At 53.1% G+C, this 18,080-nt stretch overlaps 1 protein-coding gene across 1 annotated transcript; it reads left to right on the top strand.

Annotated features, from left to right (window-relative positions):
- Nucleotides 1–21: 21 nt before the first annotated feature.
- Nucleotides 22–17,667, top strand: LOC125628708 (uncharacterized). Its single transcript, XM_075123912.1, has 10 exons — nt 22–268; nt 3,183–3,269; nt 3,785–4,006; nt 4,628–4,650; nt 5,960–6,075; nt 6,377–6,409; nt 7,401–7,483; nt 7,779–7,905; nt 9,734–9,847; nt 15,913–17,667. The coding sequence occupies exons 1-10, from the start codon at nt 164–166 to the stop codon at nt 17,520–17,522; spliced, it is 2,520 nt and encodes an 839-aa protein (XP_074980013.1). The 5' UTR covers nt 22–163; the 3' UTR covers nt 17,523–17,667.
- The last annotated feature ends 413 nt before the right edge of the window (nt 17,668–18,080 follow it).

The following is an 18,080-nucleotide window of genomic DNA, read 5'->3' on the forward strand; positions in this document are numbered from 1 at the left end:
TCCCGGGCCCGGGGGGGGCAGGAAGGGGCGGCTCCTGCCCGGGCCCGGCCCTGCCCCTCCGGGCCCCACGCAGGGTGTTTGGGACACGCGGGGAAACCCCCCCGCCCGCGGGAGACCCCGAGCGCGGGCAGCCAGAGGGGCGGGGGGGAGGACACACGTGACAATGTGGGGGGCAGAGCTGGGGGGAGAGGCGGGGGCTGGCAGGGCCAGGCCCGGGGAGGAGCCGCCCCTTCCTGCCCCCCCCCGTCCCCGGGCCCGGGAGCCCTGGGTGAGTCCGCCGCGGCGGGGCCGGGGGCAGCGCGGAGCGGGCGGGGACACGCGTGGGGCGGACACGCGGGGAGCCCGGGCTGGGCCCGGGGGCTGGGGGGTGGCGCTGGGGGTCAGAGCCGGGCTGGGGGGAACGGCTGGTGCTGGGGCCAGGATGTTGCTTGGAGCAGGGGGATGTTTGGGGGGGTGTTTAGTTGGGGGGCAGAGCTGGGGTTTGGGGGGGTGTTGGGGGGTGGGGGGCAGAGGTGGGGGATGTTGGGGGGTGGGGGCAGAGTTGGAGGTTTGGGGGGGATGTTGGGGGGTGGAGGAGCAGAGCTGGGGGGATGGTGGAGGAGCAGAGCTGGGGGTTTGGGGGTATGTTGGGGGGTGGGGGGCAGAGGTGGGGGATGTTGGGGGGTGGGGGCAGAGGTGGGGGTTTGGGGGGATGTTGGGGGGTGGAGGAGCAGAGCTGAGAGTTTGGGGGGGTGTTGGGGGCTGGAGGGGCAGAGCTGGGGGGATGGTGGAGGGGCAGAGCTGGGGGTTTGGGGGGATGTTGGGGGGTGGGGGGCAGAGCTGGGGGTTTGGGGGGGATGTTGGGGGGTGGGGGGCAGAGCTGGGAGTTTGGGGGGGATATTGGGGGGCGGGGGGCAGAGCTGGGGGTTTTGTGGGATGTTGGGGGAGCAGAGCTGGGAGGTTGGGGGGGATGTTGGGGGGAGGGGGGCAGAGCTGAGAGTTTGGGGGGGTGTTGGGGGGTGGGGGGCAGAGCTGGGGGGATGGTGGAGGAGCAGAGCTGCGGGTTTGGGGGGATGTTGGGGGGTGGGGGGCAGAGCTGGGGGTTTGGGGGCATGTTGGGGGGTGGGGGGCAGAGCTGGGGGTTTGGGGGGGATGTTGGGGGGTGGGGGGCAGAGCTGGGAGTTTGGGAGGGTGTTGGGGGGTGGAGGAGCAGAGCTGAGAGTTTGGGGGGATGTTGGGGGGTGGGGGCAGAGCTGGGGGGATGGGGGGGATGTTGGGGGGTGGGGGCAGAGCTGGGGGGATGGGGGGGATGTTGGGGGGTGGGGGCAGAGCTGGGGGAATGGGGGGGATGTTGGGGGGTGGGGGGCAGAGCTGGGAGGTTGGGGGCGATGTTGGGGGGTGGGGGGCAGAGCTGGGGGTTTGGGGGTGTTGGGGGGTGGAGGAGCAGAGCTGAGAGTTTGGGGGGATGTTGGGGGGTGGGGGCAGAGCTGGGAGTTTGGGGGGATGTTGGGGGGTGGGGGGCAGAGCTGAGAGTTTGGGGGGGATGTTGGGGGGTGGGGGGCAGAGCTGGGGGGATGGTGGAGGGGTAGAGCTGGGAGTTTGGGGGGGTGTTGGGGGGTGGAGGGGCAGAGCTGAGAGTTTGGGAGGGATGTTGGGGGTGGAGGGGCAGAGCTGGGAGTTTGTTGGGGGGTGGGGGGCAGAGCTGGGGGTTTGGGGGTGTTGGGGTGGGGGGAGGGTCCGTGTTCAGATCTGGCCCTGTGGGAGCTTTGGGGGCTGGGGCTGGAGCCGTGGGAGCGTCTGAAGTGGGTTGGGGGGGAGCAATCTGCTCTCTGGCAGAATTTGCTACTGGGGTTGTGCTGCGCGTGCTCAGTAACATCCGCTGAAGCCCCCCCCCCCCCCCTTCTCCCTGCCCTTACTTCCCATCCCAGCCTGTGTCCCGCTTTTTACAGGGGGTTAAAAAGAGGAGAAGGGGGGCGCCCAGGGTGTGAGCAGGGGGTGGCAATTGACTGGCTGGGGGGTGCCCAGCAGCTGGAGGCAGGGTTCGGAGAGGGGGGGCTGGGGGGCACAGTCAGGGCTGGGGCGGGGCGAGGCCCTGGCAGAGGGTAAAACCCGGCCCAGGCAGGGGCGGGAGGGGGGGAGAGTCACCGTGGAGGGGGCTGAGCCCCCCGTGTTGGCAATAATGGGGGGGCAGAGGGGCTTTTTTATTTCCCCTCCCCCAGAGGGCACCTCTCAGCCCGGGCTGCCCAGGGCGGGTGCTTCAAGGCCCGGGCCCTCCCCGGCCAGTCACTGCCGCCCCTGTCTGCCGTCACCGGCCGGGGGGGCTGCCGGGGACTGGATTCAGGGAAATATTTTGCATACACCCCCCTCAGAAACAAAGACTCCCGGATCAGGGCGTCCGGCAGCGTAAAGTCTCCGCGCGGGTCCCAGATTTGTCTGGTCGGCTGCTGGGAGTCCCTGAATGGCGCTCCCTTCCTTGGGCTCCATTTGCAAGAGCCATTTGCCCCTTTTTACCGATCCCTTTTCTGAAAGGCTCTCTTCGTTACTTTTAGCACGTCCTCGCGTACCCGTCCTGTCGCTGTGCAGATACGGGTGGGGTTTAATTTATAGTTTAATCACAAATACGCCTGGGAAATCTCTCGAAGTCAGTCGGTCCTAGTCGTAGCCCTGGCATCTGGCTTGTTTCTCGTCTCTCAATTGGCTGTGGTTTTTCTCCTGTGATTTGTAATTTGGTGGCAGGGATGGCCAAAGTAGGGCCCCCGGGCCCAATGCAGCCCGAAGAGTTGCACAATGTCAGAGGCATCAGCCTGTGACCGAGGTACCCCCAATTTGCTCCCCGCGGACCAGAAGACGGGAAAGGGGAGAGGTAGCAACTTGGGGCAAGTCGGCAAATAAGGACAAACTTCCTCATGAGTAACGGCTACTGGGAGCAAATTAGGTCAGGTCGCAGGTTTTTATCTTGGGGGTCGGCCTGCACCCCTGTCACTTCACCACGGGGTTCTGTGTTTCCTCTGGAAAATCTCCCCCCCCCCCCCCCCGCCCATTTCACCATCGCCTCCCAGATTGTCCTCACGGAGGTTGAATGAGACCTGGAAAAAAAGTCTCCTTGAGTCCCAGGGGCTCGGCAGGGCAGGACGGGCCCTGAAATCGGGCCGTTGTGAGGCCGTTTGCAGCAGTGTGTAACCCCCCTCCCCTGCTTCTTCCAGGAGCCCCCCCGAGAGCGTCGGGCCCCTCTGGGAAAAGAGAGAGAAGCAGCCGAAGCCGAGGAGCCGCGGCAAAGCCAGGAGCTGCTGGTAGGTGCCCAGGGCCCAGGTTCACCAGGGATCCCGGTGCCCCGAGTGACGGCGAATGCAGGGCCCGGCCTGCCAGCCTCAGCCAGGGACCCGTCCCCACCGGAGCCCAGGGTCCGACACGGGGGTGGCATGGTGCCCGTAGGGTGCGGGAGGCTGCTGGGCAGGAGCGGGTCAGTCTGTGTGAGCCCAGAGCCCCTGCCCACGGGCTGTCTGCGTGTCACAGTGACCGGGGAGCCTTTCCCGCACCTGGGGGAATGGGGAGGAAATGCCGGCTGCAGAGATGGAGAGTTTGGCCCAGAGCAATCGGATGAGGTTTTGGGGAGAACAGTCACCCCCCCCCATGAGCGATGTACAGCTCACCCCTGCCCTGATCCGTCCACCCTTGCTGGGATAAATAACCTTCCCATCCGCCAGCGCAAGAGATCCCGTGCTCTGGGAAATAACTCCCCCACCCGCCGGGAGGGGCATTTATGGGTCTCCCCCGGTACCCACCCGCCCTCTCCCTGTGGCTGCAGAGCCGGACGGCAGCCGAGAGGCAGAAGATGGTCTGGGAGTGGCGGGATCTGCGAGGGTTTCTGGCGGAGCAGGAGCAGTGGCTGCTGTCCCGGCTGGAAGAGCTAGAGAGAGCCATTGCCCAGAGAAGGGATGCGGGCGCCTGCCGAGTGTCCCGGGAGATTTCCCTGCTCGGGGAGCTGGGAGGAGAGAAGGAGCAGCAGTCCCTGAGCCCACCCCTGCAGGTCAGGCTGTCGTTGCAATGACCACACGCAGCGTTCCTGTAGGAGCGTCTCCGCCCCAGACCCCAAAGCACTTTACAAAGGGGGGTTGGGCAATTATCCCTATGGGAGAAAGGGGGAAACTGAGGCACAGGGAGGGGCAGAGCGCTGCCCCAGTTCACATACTGAGTCTGTGGCAGCACCAGGGATGGGTCCTGGGCGCTGCAACCCCGAGACCTTCTCTCCTCTGCTGTAAATGTCTGTAAATCCCCTCCCCCGTGCAGAGGTCCCGAGCCAGGCCTAAAATCCCACTCTCACCAGGTTAATGGGTTACTGGGGCCAGAGGGCTTGCGGGGCTCTCGGCACTGGGAGGAATTTGACTCTCAAGGCAGAGAAACATTTTCTGCCTCTAAAGTGGCCGGGGAGAAACTTTCCACCTCCCAGCAGGGATTGCTGGTGCTGCTGAGAGCAACTGTCCCTGCTGGTGGGGACGGGGGGGAGACGGCAGCTGGTCTCTGAACCAGAACCTGAGGGTCTGAAATTCCCCTAAATACCAGAGGCTCCCATGGTGATTCCCTGCGGAGCAGGAGGCTTCCCCAGCCTGGGACACCCCCTCTGACGGCCTCTCCTTTCTCTCCTCTCCAGGGTGCTGGGAGCTCTGGGGGCAGGTAAGTCCTGGGCTCTGTCTCCCTCCCCCCATGGCGTGTTAGGTCTGCTAACCGCACTGAATACAGGGCGTCCCCCTGCCCCGGCAGCGTGACACGCGGGCTTAGAGCCTGTGATTCTGTGTCCCCTCGTGGCTGCCTCAGCAAGGGGAAGAGCCTGTTAGTCTCTGACGGCTGATACGTCCCACCAGGGCTGAGAGACATATGGGCCAGGGGCCAGACCCAGGCTGTCTGACGTATTTATGGGGCCACGTCACGTCTTCAGAGTGTGCAGAATCTCAGCTTTCGATTTTTTTTTTTTTTAAGTTTCTAGCCCTCCTGGTTGCAAAGAAACCCTCCCAAATGGACATGGAGAAAATGTTGCCTTCCTGAGTCTGCAGACAGCCTGAAACAGCGGCTCAGAGGGGTGTGAATGCCCTTGGCCTCCGTTAATCTCGTTGGCCTGCCGACACTTTGATGTCAACATTCAGTGTTCCCTGGCTAATCGCTTGAGCGGGTGGGAATGAAGCCTTCGAGAGGTGGGAATAGAGGGTTGTCTTCGGGAGGACTTTGGAGAGACGCAAGGACAAGGAAGCAAGAGATAACTAGAGGAAGGAGGGTGGCAAAGGAAGGGTAGAAATAGCAGGGGCCATAAAGGGGTGTGTGGGAGTCGGAGTGATATTGATTGTGACAGTGAAGGACTTTGTAAATAGCAGTGTCATTTCCTGTTCCCCGGGCAGCGTCTCCCCTTGTCCTTCGCGCCTGGGTGTCCCACCGAGAGCAGTGGGTGTCCTGCTGCGAAGGGAGGTGGGGGACGGAGTCCTAAATAGATGCCCCGGGCCACTGACCATGACGGAAAGTGGAATACGGCCCTCTCCTCCAAAGGAGTTGGACACCCCAGGGTTACTCGTTTAGCTGAAGGGCTCAGGGCTTGTGGTGTTTAAGGGCCCACGTTCGTTCCCTGCTGGAGATCTGGGCTGTGTCTGTGGGACACACCCACTCTTTGGTCTGTGTCTCCTCCCTTTCCATGTAATCCCAGTGCTGGAGCCCCTTGTTGCTGGAATATCCGAGTGTGGGAGGTGGCCCGGCTCCCCACAGAACCAGGGCGTCCCGGAGAAAGCTCCTGAACTTGTCTCCGTTCCGTGCCCCAGTGTTTCCCCGTGTCCCACCTCTCTGGGCCCGTGGCCGGCACAGGGCTGAAGGCAGGTGACTCACTAGAACAGTGCCCATCCCGGGCTGCAAAACACAGATCCAGGTTTGCTGGAGTTTGGGGGTTGCTGGGCTCAGGGTCTGGGCATCCAGGCCCATTTCTCACCCCTCCCTCTTTCCCCAGCAGGGAGGACGGGGCGTTTCGGGAGCCGGAGCCGGGGTTTGCGGAGCTGGAGAGGAGGCTCAGCGATTTCTCTCTGACAAGTGCCGTCCTGCAGCAGGTCCTGCGGGGATTCAAAGGTGAGTGGGAGTCTGGGGGTGGCGTCTCCTCTGGTTAGAGCGACCCCGGCCCTGGGGAGGAGTCGGGGACTCTCGGGATGTCACTGCCCCCGGGCTCCATCTCGCAGCCCCAGCTCCGCGAGTCGCCCTTCCCCATGGGAGTCGCCCTGTGGGGCTGGCTCTGTCTACAGCGACTGCATTGTGGGCCTCGGTCTGTGTCCCCGTCCCGTAGTTTAAAGCAGTTACATTAATAACCAATGGGGATTTCTCTATGAACACGAGAGTCTGAATCCTCCTCTCTCCCGTCCTCTCCTTCCCCTAGAGACGCTGCGACGGGAGCTGGGGAGTGACACAGGTACGTGTCCGTCTCTGATGGGCCGGGGGGAGATTTCAGACCAATTACCATGTTCGCGACAGGGCATCATGGCCTCCAGCCCCGATGTGCACCTGGGAAGGGTGGAACAAGGGGAAGCCGGGTGAGCCCTGTGGCTGATTCACTCCTGCTGTGACGTCTGATGGGGATTCAGAGCGAATCCAGATCTCAGGGGGGGTGTTTCCCTTTGGGGAAAGGAACAACCGCCCGAATGGTGTGAACTAGGATGGGACAAGGACAAAATATCCAGACCCTGAGGAGTCTGAAAGCCTCCATGAGTGAGTGAAAATGGTCAGTTGTGGGCAGCTGAGTCTCAGGCGTGAGGAGGGGTGGAGCCCAGCTGTGGGGCTGAGCAGTGGGGCTGGGATACGGCAGACAGACTAGCTCTGCGTGCTCATTGTGAATGAGGAGGGAGCTGTTGTAGGGCACATTCATATTTTTCATACTTTTCATCCGGACTTCAAAGGAGGGATCACCTTTGTTTTGTGTGTGAACCCCTTATATTTAGTAGGAAATGAGAATAAAACCCGTAACAAGTCTGACCCTATTGAATTTGCTTGTGTGTGTCTCAAGAGGCTGACCGAGAATAGGTGTCCTTGAGGGCTAAACATGCAGGAAGTGGGGGGTGAGATTTTCTTCGCTGAAGATGATAATAAATCTGTCCCACAATGTGCTGACCTGCTCAGATCCAGTTCCTGTCTCAGCACTGGACAGATTTTGCCTGGTCCCTAGCTCTGCATAGTCCCCCCTCTGTTGGGGGAACGCGCCGTCCTGGGGAATATCAGGTTTAAAGGGTCTCAGTGGGTTTAGCCCTGGTGGGAGGGGAGGGCGTCTACACTGGAGTGACCGAGCATTTCCCCAGCGCGAGAATCTAAAACGTCTCTGCAGAGAAATCGCCCGTGAGACGCGTGATGTGAAATGACCTAAAGTCTGTTCTGAAATCCCCCCCAAATAACCCTTCTCCCCCTGACAGGCTGCAGAATGACATCCCCGGGTCCCTCCAGATTCTCCCAGCCTGCCCGGGGAAGGGAAATGGGCATGGCAGAGCTGGCTCAGGTAGGGATGCTGGGGGGTTCCCGCAGGAGCCGGCGGGACAGTGAATACACAGGAAGGGGGGGGTTGATCTAGAGGTGGGAGGGTGCAGGAAGTGCACAGGGTGGAGAAAGGGAGGGGGGCAAGGCTTGATGGACTTGCTGGGACTTGATAAATCCAGGGCTAAGGTTTTAGAATAGACCCATGGCAGTTGGGTTGTGCGTGGGACTCCTCTGACTCTGTATCCGTTTGATTGGCCCTGAGCCTCCCATGAATAGTGGGGCAGCAGGTCCTGAGTGGGGGGCTCTTGCTCTTTCAGGGGCCGGTGACCTTCGAGGAGGTGGCTGTGTATTTCACCGGGGAAGAGTGGGCCCTGCTGGACCCCGCTCAGAGAGCCCTCTACAGAGACGTCATGCAGGAGACCTATGAGAATGTGACCTCGCTGGGTAAGGATTCCTGTCCCCTCGGTTCTTAGAAGGGGAAATGCAGAGTTAACGTTCATGTCACCCCCACAATGTAACCTTAACTCTGCCCTGTTTCAGCATGACCCCGACATGCGAAGGACACACACACTAGCCCTCTGCCCTGCTCACTACAGAGCACAGGGGCCGTACAGCACAAAGGCTCACATATTCTCTTGGCTCAGGTAAAACTCGGGTTTAGGTCCGGCATAGCGAACAGAAGCTTCCGACACACCCGGCCGGCACTAAGCTTGCCGCCTACGTCACACTAACTATCACAGACTTGCCAAATATCACCACGTCTTTGCCCCGGAGGGGTAAGAACGGCCACACTGGGTCAGACCAAAGGTCCATCTAGTGTTCCAGCATTGGTCAATGCCAGGTGCCCCAGAGGGAATGTACCGAACAGGGAATCACCCAGTGATCCATCCCCTGTCGCCCATTCCCAGCCTCTGGCAAATGATTCCTTCTGAGTCATCGCCGTCTATTGCCCTTCTCTAAACCCTAGAGAGGGCTAGCATGTGAGCCCCCGGAGTGCCGACAATGCGGATGGAAAGAACACACCCTTGTGCACCTTTTATTGTTGCAACCTACAACACTCAGCACTGAAATGAGGCAGACTTGCTCCTTCAAGAATCACAGGCACCTCCCTTTATGTCACAGTCACAGCTCTGCCAAGATGCTCCAACTAATCCCTCCATCGTTACAGGTGACACACTGCACACAGCTGGAGGGCATGCAGATAAATGCTGGTATTCCCATCTGTGAACACAACACAGACAATGGCATATCCTTCCTCATCTCTATTATAAATTCATAGATTTTAAGGCCCAAGGGACTATTTGGTCATCACCTCTGACCTTCTGTATAACACAGACCATAGAATTTTCTCCTGTTACTTTTATATTGGTTTGTGTTAGACTAAATACTCCAGCCTTGACTTGAAGACTCCCAAGAGAATCTGCCATTTCCTCAGTAGTTGAGTAACCTGTGTACCACCCTTACTGCCCCATAGTCAGTGGCTAATGCCAGCTCCAGAGTTAAGGGACGGGGGCAGAGTTAAGGTTATGGTGCCGGGATGGGGTCTACTTTCACTCTTCATTCCCTGGTTTTCAGAGCTCTAAGTTTCGTTACGGTCCACGTTCTGGAAGGACACGCGGCAGCCCTTGGCAACCCAAACTCTGTGTTAAAGAAGTTAATTCTCTGGGCCTAGACTATAATGTTTTTTGGTTCAGGGTGTGACTCTTCACACCTGTCAGCGTGAGATGGATGGTGACTGAGCGAAGTATGCTGCCAGATTTAAAAGAGCAGACCAAGTCGTAATCTGCCTGTGGATATTAGAGCACTTTAAAATACTGCTTGTAGCCCAGAAATTTTGGTTTTGGTGGGCACAACTCCCCAGAGAACCTCCTGTAAAATGCAGGCAAAAAGCATAACACACATTAGCCCTCTGAACCCCACCAACCCATGCTCGCTATTCCCAGCTTCCCTGTGACGCTCTGTTTTTTCTCTTGTCCTCTCTTTCTCGGAAAGAAGTAGGTGGTTTCCCTGCTGGCTGCAATCTTCACTTTCTAGGCCATGGAGTTACAGTCTCTGTATTTTAGGCCCCCTTTTGAGGGGGATTTTTGGGCGGTGTGTTTTCTCAGCAGAGATGGGGTTTGTTCAATCCCTCTTTCAGCAAAATGTCCTACGCATTTGAGCATCTGGGCACTAGCCTCTGCATATTGCTACGTCAAAATGGGTTGGGGTTGAAACAAAAATACATTTGTGAGAAATCTCCTGTGCACCCAGCTGGTTTCCTTTCCCTGTGCAGAGTTTCCCGTTTTTCAACCTGATGAGCTCTCTCACCTGGAACAAGACAAAGAGCCGTGGGTCCCAGATCTCCTTGATTCAGAGGAGACGGAGCGCCTCAGGGGCGCATACACAGGTGAGGAATCATGAAATCAATTCGAAACCTGTCCGTGTCTGAAGGACACAGCTGGGATTCCCAACCGAGACCTTGTGAGTTCTCCGAGATCAGAATTGTCCCCAGCAGGTTTGTATCCTCAGGGCAGATGTCGTTCATGACGTCCTACCCATCCTGAGTGACACCTGCCAGTAGCTCCCTCTTTGACCTGCCTACCCCCTGAGTGCTCAGATGGGATTTACAGGCAGAATTGATCCCCCTACCCTGTGGGAAAGAATTTTGGGGAAATTCGGTCCTTGATTTATTTCCATCTCTCCAACACTTACTTGGTGGACCAGGACGGTGAGAGTGCCCGTGAAATGCTCAGGGAGATTAGAGAGGCTATAAAAATAAACTCAATAACGGGGGATATCAACTATCCCCATATTGACTGGGTACAAGTCACCTTAGGACAGGATGCAGAGATAAAGTTTCTTGACACTATAAATGACTCTTTCTTTCGTGTCTAAACTGCGAAGTAAAAGAAGCTGTTAGAGGCAAAAAGGAAGTTAAATCCTATTGAGGAAAAGAGAAAGGAGCATAAACTGTGGAAAGCCAACGTAACCGTTCCTTTGTGGGTCACAACTGACAATACCTAAATTCTGGACAAACTGCTGAGAAATAGGGTGGACATACCCCAAAACAGGAGGTTACTCTCCCATGAGATACACCAAACCAACAAAAGTAAACTTCTGTTTCACGACATTGGCTAACAATAAGTCAGAACAGCAGTTTCCTTAGGAATTCCAGTCCTTGTATCACCGCCAGAAACACTAGACTAATAGAGGAGTGGTCCTTTAAAACCAATTTCACCAAAGGACCAGCCACAGGCCCAGGTCAATATACAACTCGGATCTTACCCAAAAACCACGCTGTTGCCAGTCCTTTGGTATCTAAAATCTAAAGGTTTATTTATAAAAAGAAAGAAAGAAAGGTGAGAGTTAAAATTGGTTACAGGAGCCAAATACATACAATAAATGGTTCAGGCTTGGAGTAATGATGGACTAAACTGCTGGCTTAAGTCAAGTCTCTGGCTGCTTCCAAATCACTGGTTGGTCCTCAGTCAATTGCTGAGAATACTCCCATTAGTATAAGTCCATAGTCCAGGATAGAGGCACAGTGGAGATGTTTCCAGGGCCTTTTATAGCTTCTGCCTTGTGGAGGGAAACCCATTGTTTCAAACAAAGCCCTCAGCCCAGCTAGTGGAAAATTACAGGTACAAGATGGAGTTTGGAGTCACATGGGCAAGTCGCTTGTCAATGCATGACTTCACTTAGTCCTGGCAGGAAAGTCCATGAAGAGTAGATCGGCATCTCCAACTGTAAGTCAAGTGTCCTCTAATGGGCCACACAATTGAATAATCCCGCCAAGATGCACTGGCTAACTACCTTGTGGGCATTACCCCAGGAGCCAACATTTGAAATACAGGTGTAGAGCCAACACTCATAACTTCAAATACAAGAATGATACATGCATACAGATAGCGTAACCATAACCAGCAAATCGTAACCTCTCCATAGACATCTTACATGACCCATTTTGAACAAGATTTGTTGCAAATATATAACAGTGGTTGCAACAATGATCTATATGGTCACAGTTTACTCAGATAACGTCACAGCCATGTGTAAAAGTACAATCAGGCAGGCCAAAAAAGAATTTGAAGAGCAACTAGCCAAAGACTCAAAAAGTAACAACCACAAAATTTTTAAGCACAGCAGAAGCAGGAAGCTTGCTAAACAGACAGGGGGCCGCTGGACAATCGAGGTACTGTAGCAGCTCTCAAGGATTATAAGGCCATTGTTGAGAAACTAAATTAATTCTTTGCATCAGTCTTCCCTGCAGAGATTGCGAGGGAGAGTCCCACACCGGAGCCATTCTTTTTAGGTGACAAATTTGAGGAACTGTCCCAGATTGAGGTGTCATTCGAAGAGGTTTTGGAAAAAAAATGATAAATTAAACAGTAATAAGTCACCAGGACCAGATGGCATGTACCCAAGAGTTCTGAAGGAAGTCAAATGTGAAATTGCAGAGCTGCTAACTGTGGTATGTAATCTATCGTTGAAATCCGCTTCTGTACCCGATGACTGGAGGGTAGCTAAAGTGATGCCAATTTTTTGAAAAGGCTCCAGAGGAGATCCTGGCATTTACAGGCTGGCAAGCCTAACTCCAATATCGGGCAAATTAGTTGAAACTCTAGTAAAGAACAGAATTATCAGACTCATGGATGAACACAATTTGTTGGGGAAGAGTCAACATGGCTTTCTAAAGGGAAATCATGCCTCATCGGTCTACTAGAATTCATTGAGGGCAACAATCATGTGGACAAGGGGGATCCAGTGGATATCGTGTACTTAGATTTTCAGAAAGCCTTGACAAGGTTCCTCATCAAAGGCTCTTAAGCAAAGTAAGCAGTTATGGGATAAGAGGGAAGGTTCTCTTATGGATCATTAACTGGTTAAAAGATAGGAAACAAACTGTAGGAATAAATGTTCAATTGTCAGAATGGAGAGAGATAAACAATGATGTTCCCCAGGGGTCTGTATTGGGACCAGTACTGTTCAACATATTCATAAGTTTTCTGGAAAAGGAGGTAAACAGTGAGGTGTCAAAATGTGCAGACAGTACAAAGCTACTCAAGATAGTTAAGTCCAAACCAGGCTGCGAAGAGTTTTAAAGGGATCTCAGAAATCTGGATGACTGGACAAGAAAATGGCCGATGAAATTCAATGTTGATAAATGCAAAGTAATAAACATCGGAAAACATCATCTCAACTATACATACTGAACGATGGGGTCTAAGTTAACTGTTACCACTCAAGAAGGGGATGTTGGAGTCATTGTGGATAGTCAAAAAAGGTAACAATATTGGGAATCATTAACAAAGGGATAGAGAATAAGACACAAAATATCATGTTGTCTCTATATAAATCCATGATGCACCCAGATCTTGAATACTGTGCACAGATGTGGTTGCCCCATCTCAAAAAAGATCTGTTGGAATTGGAAAAGGTACCGAGAAGGTCAATCAAAAATGATTAGGGGTACGGAACAGCTTCCGTATGAGGAGAGGTTAATAGACTGGAGTTTTGAGCTTGGAAAAGAAACAACTAAGAGAGGCCATGATAGAGGTCTATAAAATCATGACTGGTGTGGAGAAAGTGAATAGGGACGTGTTATTTTCTCCTTCACATAACACAAGAACGAGGGGTCACCCAATAAAATGAATAGGCAGCAGGTTTAAAACAAGAAAAAGGAAGTAGTTCTTCACACAATGCACAGTCAACCTGGGGAACTCCTTGACAGAGGATGTTCTGAAGGCCAAGCCACTAACAGGGTTCAAAAAAGAACTAGATACGTTCATGGAGGATAGGTCCATCAATGGCTATTAGCCAGGATGGTCAGGGATCCACCCCATGCTCTGGGTGTCCCTAGCCTCCTGATTGCCAGAAGCTGGGAGTGGGCAACAAGGGATGGATCAGTTGACGATCGCCTGCTCTGTTTATTGCCTCTGAAGCAGCTGGCATTGGCCTGTGTCGGAAGACGGGATACTAGGCTAGATGGACCCCTGGTCTGACCCAGTGTGGCCATTCTTATGACCCTGGCTTCGTTTATAACCTCACGGGAGAGATTTTTTTGTTGAAGCAGAATGTACGTGTCAGGTCAGGATATTCTTGTAACTCCTTGCCGCATGGCATGGAGGGACTCACATTGGGTCACAATCACACACTTCCCTTAGACTTCTAATCAGTTGGGCGAAGAACGCGTCTGCCTCAGGGAGTCAGCAGAACCCATGTAACCCTTTCCCTGTTAGGTCAATACTTGCCAACAGGGCGGTGTGCCAGCCGCTTAGCTGTGGGTTCAAAATTCGTCTCCGACCAAACATGGAAAGGAGTTTGCTTTTATCCTGGCCCGCTCCACAACGTTCCAGTTGGCTGCAACTGGCTCAAGAGAAGGCAATGGAAACAGCCGGGGTTTTGTAGGACCAAACTATTAGTTGTTGGTGGTTCTGTCTGAGGAAGCTTGCAGAGCTCCTGCCTACACTATTGCTGGCTCAAAGCCAGCACTGTCCTTCCTCCACTCCCATCCACGCAGCAGTTGCTCGCTCTTTATTTTGAAGCTAAAAGCATTCTGTGTAGATGGTTATGCAGACTTTACAGGTAAATTGTTAGGACTGGTGCTCCCTGAGTTGGTGAATGTCACGGTGCAAGCACGCCCTGTCCCCCTTTTGGGGCAGGGTAGGGGATGTTATTGCCCCGTGGCTGAGTCCACCCTATCTCCCTGAGATTTGGGGTGGTGCGGTGTAGAGACCAAAGGCCATATAGCTGCCCTCTCTCTCAGGACGTAATAATCTAATGACCAAAGGCAATATGGCTGCCCCCTCCCTCAGGGCTCCGTGGCCCAATGACCAGAGTCAATATGGCTGCCCTCTCCCTCAGGGCTGCATAGCTGATGGCCAATGGGGAGAAAGTGGACCACCACCATGGGGTGGGTGGTGGCTGGGGTAGGGGGACTCGGGCCCTCCCTGCTCCACCAGGTCCAAGCCCAGGACCCCGTAAGTGGCAAAAGTCATCAGGGATCCGGCCGTACCACGCTGATGTCACCTGGCACAACAGCTAGTCCCCCATGGGCTACTTCCTACCCTGTCCCTGATGCCGTGGTCTGGGCACCTCTGGGCCTCCAGGTTCCTCAATCTACACAGTTCCCGGTGGCTCTAATCCCCCTTGTGTGGCCATCCGCTTGCGTCTCGGTGCCTCTGGCTCCCATGGTCTGGGGCTTCTGCAGCTCCTGGGCAGAAGCCTGCCAGGTGCATCCTCCCTCCTCAGAGATCAGCCCCAACTGAGCGGAGCTGCTGCCTTTTATACCTGGGTTCCAGCCAGAGCAGGCCCAGCAGAGTCGAGGGGGTGTGACCTCGTCGGCCCGCAGAGCAGGGTTAACCCCTGCTGAACCAGTGTGGGGAAAGCGTGCCCCGTCACAGTGAGCAATAAAGTGATCTTCAGAACAAGATCTCTGGGTGAACATTTTTTTTAAATCTAAAATTTGGGATCTGCGAAGAAAACCCGGAGCCAGAATGGTTGTTGCATCAGACACCCTTAGAAGAGGGTAGAAAGAAGGAAACAAGGCCCAAGATAAAAAAGGTACTTTAAATGCCTCCAACTTCACTCGAAGGTATTCTAGAAGCTGAGGGGTCAGGTCTAGAATTTGATGAACAAAACACTAGTTCAACTGTATTACGGTATGGAGATACAGGACTACATAGCTCAGATGAATAGCAATGAGGCCAGGGAACCTTACCTTTAGGTCACCAACTTGTAGGCTTGGCCAGAATTAAATTTTTATATTAATTCTTTTTATAATTTGAACTTACTTTTAAGCTTTTTTCCATTTTTATTATTTTTAAATGTTCATAATTGTGCAAAATAAAAGGTTTTAGACTTTTTTTTCCTCCCAATTTTTATCAATTTAAGTTTTCAGTTGCAGGAAATTAGGCAGGGAAGTCAGACAATCATCATTTAATGGCAGTAGATGTTGAGACTCAAACCGTTAAAGCTTTTTCACTGGGAAAACAAACTCGCTAACATCCCATGTCGAAATATACAACGTCGGTATCGTAAAGCCAAGCTCTGCTTTCTCAGACAGCATTGTTCTTAATTTCCCTATTTGAAATTTTGATTATCGATGGCAATATTTTTGGTTGATTTTTGCGTTTGCGGTGAAATTGATATTTATTTGTATTTATTTTTTATTTATTTATTATTCATTTACATTTTATTATCTAATTTATTTATGATTATTATTAAATTTATTTTTATTTTGTATTTATTTATTAGTATTTATTATTTATTGATAAAAATCTAATCCTTCCAAGCCAACCAGTCTGAATCCACCCAAGTGTGTGCTTAATTTAAAGCATGTGAGTTGTCTCATTAAAACCCTAGGGATTAGGGATTGCCAGAACATGAGGGACATCTCGCACTTCCTCTTCCCCGCAGCTAATTTCCAACATGGTTGGGTCTCCCCTTTTCCATTCCTGTTTCTGCCAACAGGTGATGGGATGCTGAGTGAGAAGGAGGAGCAGAAACCTCAGCAGGAAGATGCTGATCAAGAGGAAGCACACGGGGCATTATTGCAAATATCTCAAGAGGATGATTCCGGGAGTCATGAGCAGAGAGAAGGTCGTGAGAGTCAGCACAGGCCAGAGAGGAAGCAGGGAAACAAGCCAAGGGAGAAAAGGAATAAATCCATTAATAGTTCAGGACCTCACAAATGCCTCAAGGAAACCACAGCCCAGCAGAAAATGCAGGCAAGGGAGAGAAACAACACATGTTCTGAGTGTGGGAAAAATTTCAGTAGCCCCTCAGTCCTCCTTAAACATCAGAGAATCCACACAGGGGAAAGACCCTATGAATGCCGTGAATGTCAGAAAAGCTTCACTCACAGATCATCCCTTATTAAACATCGGAGGATACACACAGGAGAGAGACCCTACAAATGCCATGAGTGTGGCAAAAACTTCATTGACAGCTCAGCCCTTGTTAAACATCAGAAATTCCATGCGGGAGAGAGACCACACGAATGCTGTGAGTGCGGGAAAAGCTTCACTCAGAGCTCAGACCTCATTACGCATCAGAGAATCCACACAGGAGAGAGACCCTATGAATGCAGTGTGTGTGGGAAAAGCTTCACTCAGAGAGCATCCCTCATTAAACATCAGAGAATCCACACAGGAGAGAGACCCCATGAATGCTGTGAGTGTGGGAAAACCTTCACTCAGAGCTCAGGCCTTGTTAGACATCAGATAATCCACACAGGGACCCGATCCTATGCATGCCCTGAGTGTGGAGAAAGTTTCACTCGGCGTTCAAACCTGATTGTGCATCAGAGAATCCACACAGGAGAGCGACCCTATGGGTGCTGTGAGTGTGGGAAAAAATTCATTGACAGCTCATCGCTTAAGAAGCATCAGAGAATCCACACGGGGGACAGACCTTATGGATGCTGTGAGTGCGGGAAAACCTTCACTCGCAGCTCAAATCTCATTACACACCAGCGAACCCACACAGGAGAGAGACCCTATGAATGCAGTGAGTGCGGGAAAGCCTTCACGGACAGCTCTCTGCTTATTAAACATCAGAGGATCCACACGGGGGAAAGACCCTATGAATGCGGCGAGTGCGGGAAAACCTTCACAGACAGCTCAGACCTTATTAAACACCAGCGAATCCACACCGGAGAGAGACCCTATGAATGCGGCGAGTGCGGGAAAACCTTCACAGACAGCTCAGACCTTATTAAACACCAGCGAATCCACACCGGAGAGAGGCCGCATGCGTGCTGTGAATGTGGGAAAAGCTTCACTCAGAGATCCTGCCTTATTAAACACCAGAGAATCCACACGGGGGAAAGACCCTATGGATGCTCTGAGTGCGGGAAACGCTTCACTTGGCGATCCAACCTTCTTACGCATCAGAAAATCCACACAGGGGAGAGACCCTATGGGTGCCGTGAGTGCGGGAAAAAATTCATAGACAACTCAGCACTTATGAAACATCAGAGACTCCACATGGGAGCCAGACCTTATGAATGCGGTGAGTGTGGGAAAACCTTCACTCGGAGCTCAAATCTCATTCGACATCAGCGGCTCCACACCTCATAGAGAGACACTAGATACTCGGAGTGTGGGAAAAATGTCTATCAGATCTCAGCCCTTACTTATCATCAGCAAATTTGCGAGGGAATCAAACACCATAAGGACCTTATCTAGGGATGACAAATGTTTCTTTTTCTTTAATAGTTTCGCTAATTCCCTCTTAAAGGCTCTTTGACGTAATTGACGTATTTACGTGGCCTCTCGGGTCCCTCAGGTGGGTTCCCCGGTTTTCTCTTCTCTAGCTCGCCGTTCTTTACGTGAATCCTGGGCTCCTTTCTATCAGCTCCTTTATTCTGAGTCATGGCAGCATGTGTCCCTCTTGCCAGGACTGTCCATGAGCTCCAAGTGCGGGAGACAATGTTACCCAGGGTGTCTAGAACCCAAGGCAATGGTTACTTAACTGTTTCTTTTCTTTAGGAGGAGTTAGGAATAAATTAATGGGGAGACAGGCTTTTTGTTCGATGAATGATTGGTACAAACGAAAGTGCTTTTACCTAAAATCATTTTTCTGAGGTTTCAGCATACACACGCGCACAAAGATGCTGTCGCAGAAGGTTTAGAGCC

This window comes from Caretta caretta, chromosome 28 (assembly GCF_965140235.1).
Source record: "Caretta caretta isolate rCarCar2 chromosome 28, rCarCar1.hap1, whole genome shotgun sequence".
NCBI lineage: Eukaryota > Metazoa > Chordata > Testudines > Cheloniidae > Caretta > Caretta caretta.

Excerpts from the sequence above, each read along its gene's own strand:
- LOC125628708 (XM_075123912.1), top strand. The coding sequence starts at position 164 with ATGTGGGGGGCAGAGCTGGGGGGAGAGGCGGGGGCTGGCAGGGCCAGG. Across the intron at positions 4,007-4,627 it reads CCCTGAGCCCACCCCTGCAG|GGTGCTGGGAGCTCTGGGGG; the intron begins GTCAGGCTGTCG and ends TCTCCTCTCCAG. Across the intron at positions 6,076-6,376 it reads GGTCCTGCGGGGATTCAAAG|AGACGCTGCGACGGGAGCTG; the intron begins GTGAGTGGGAGT and ends TCCTTCCCCTAG.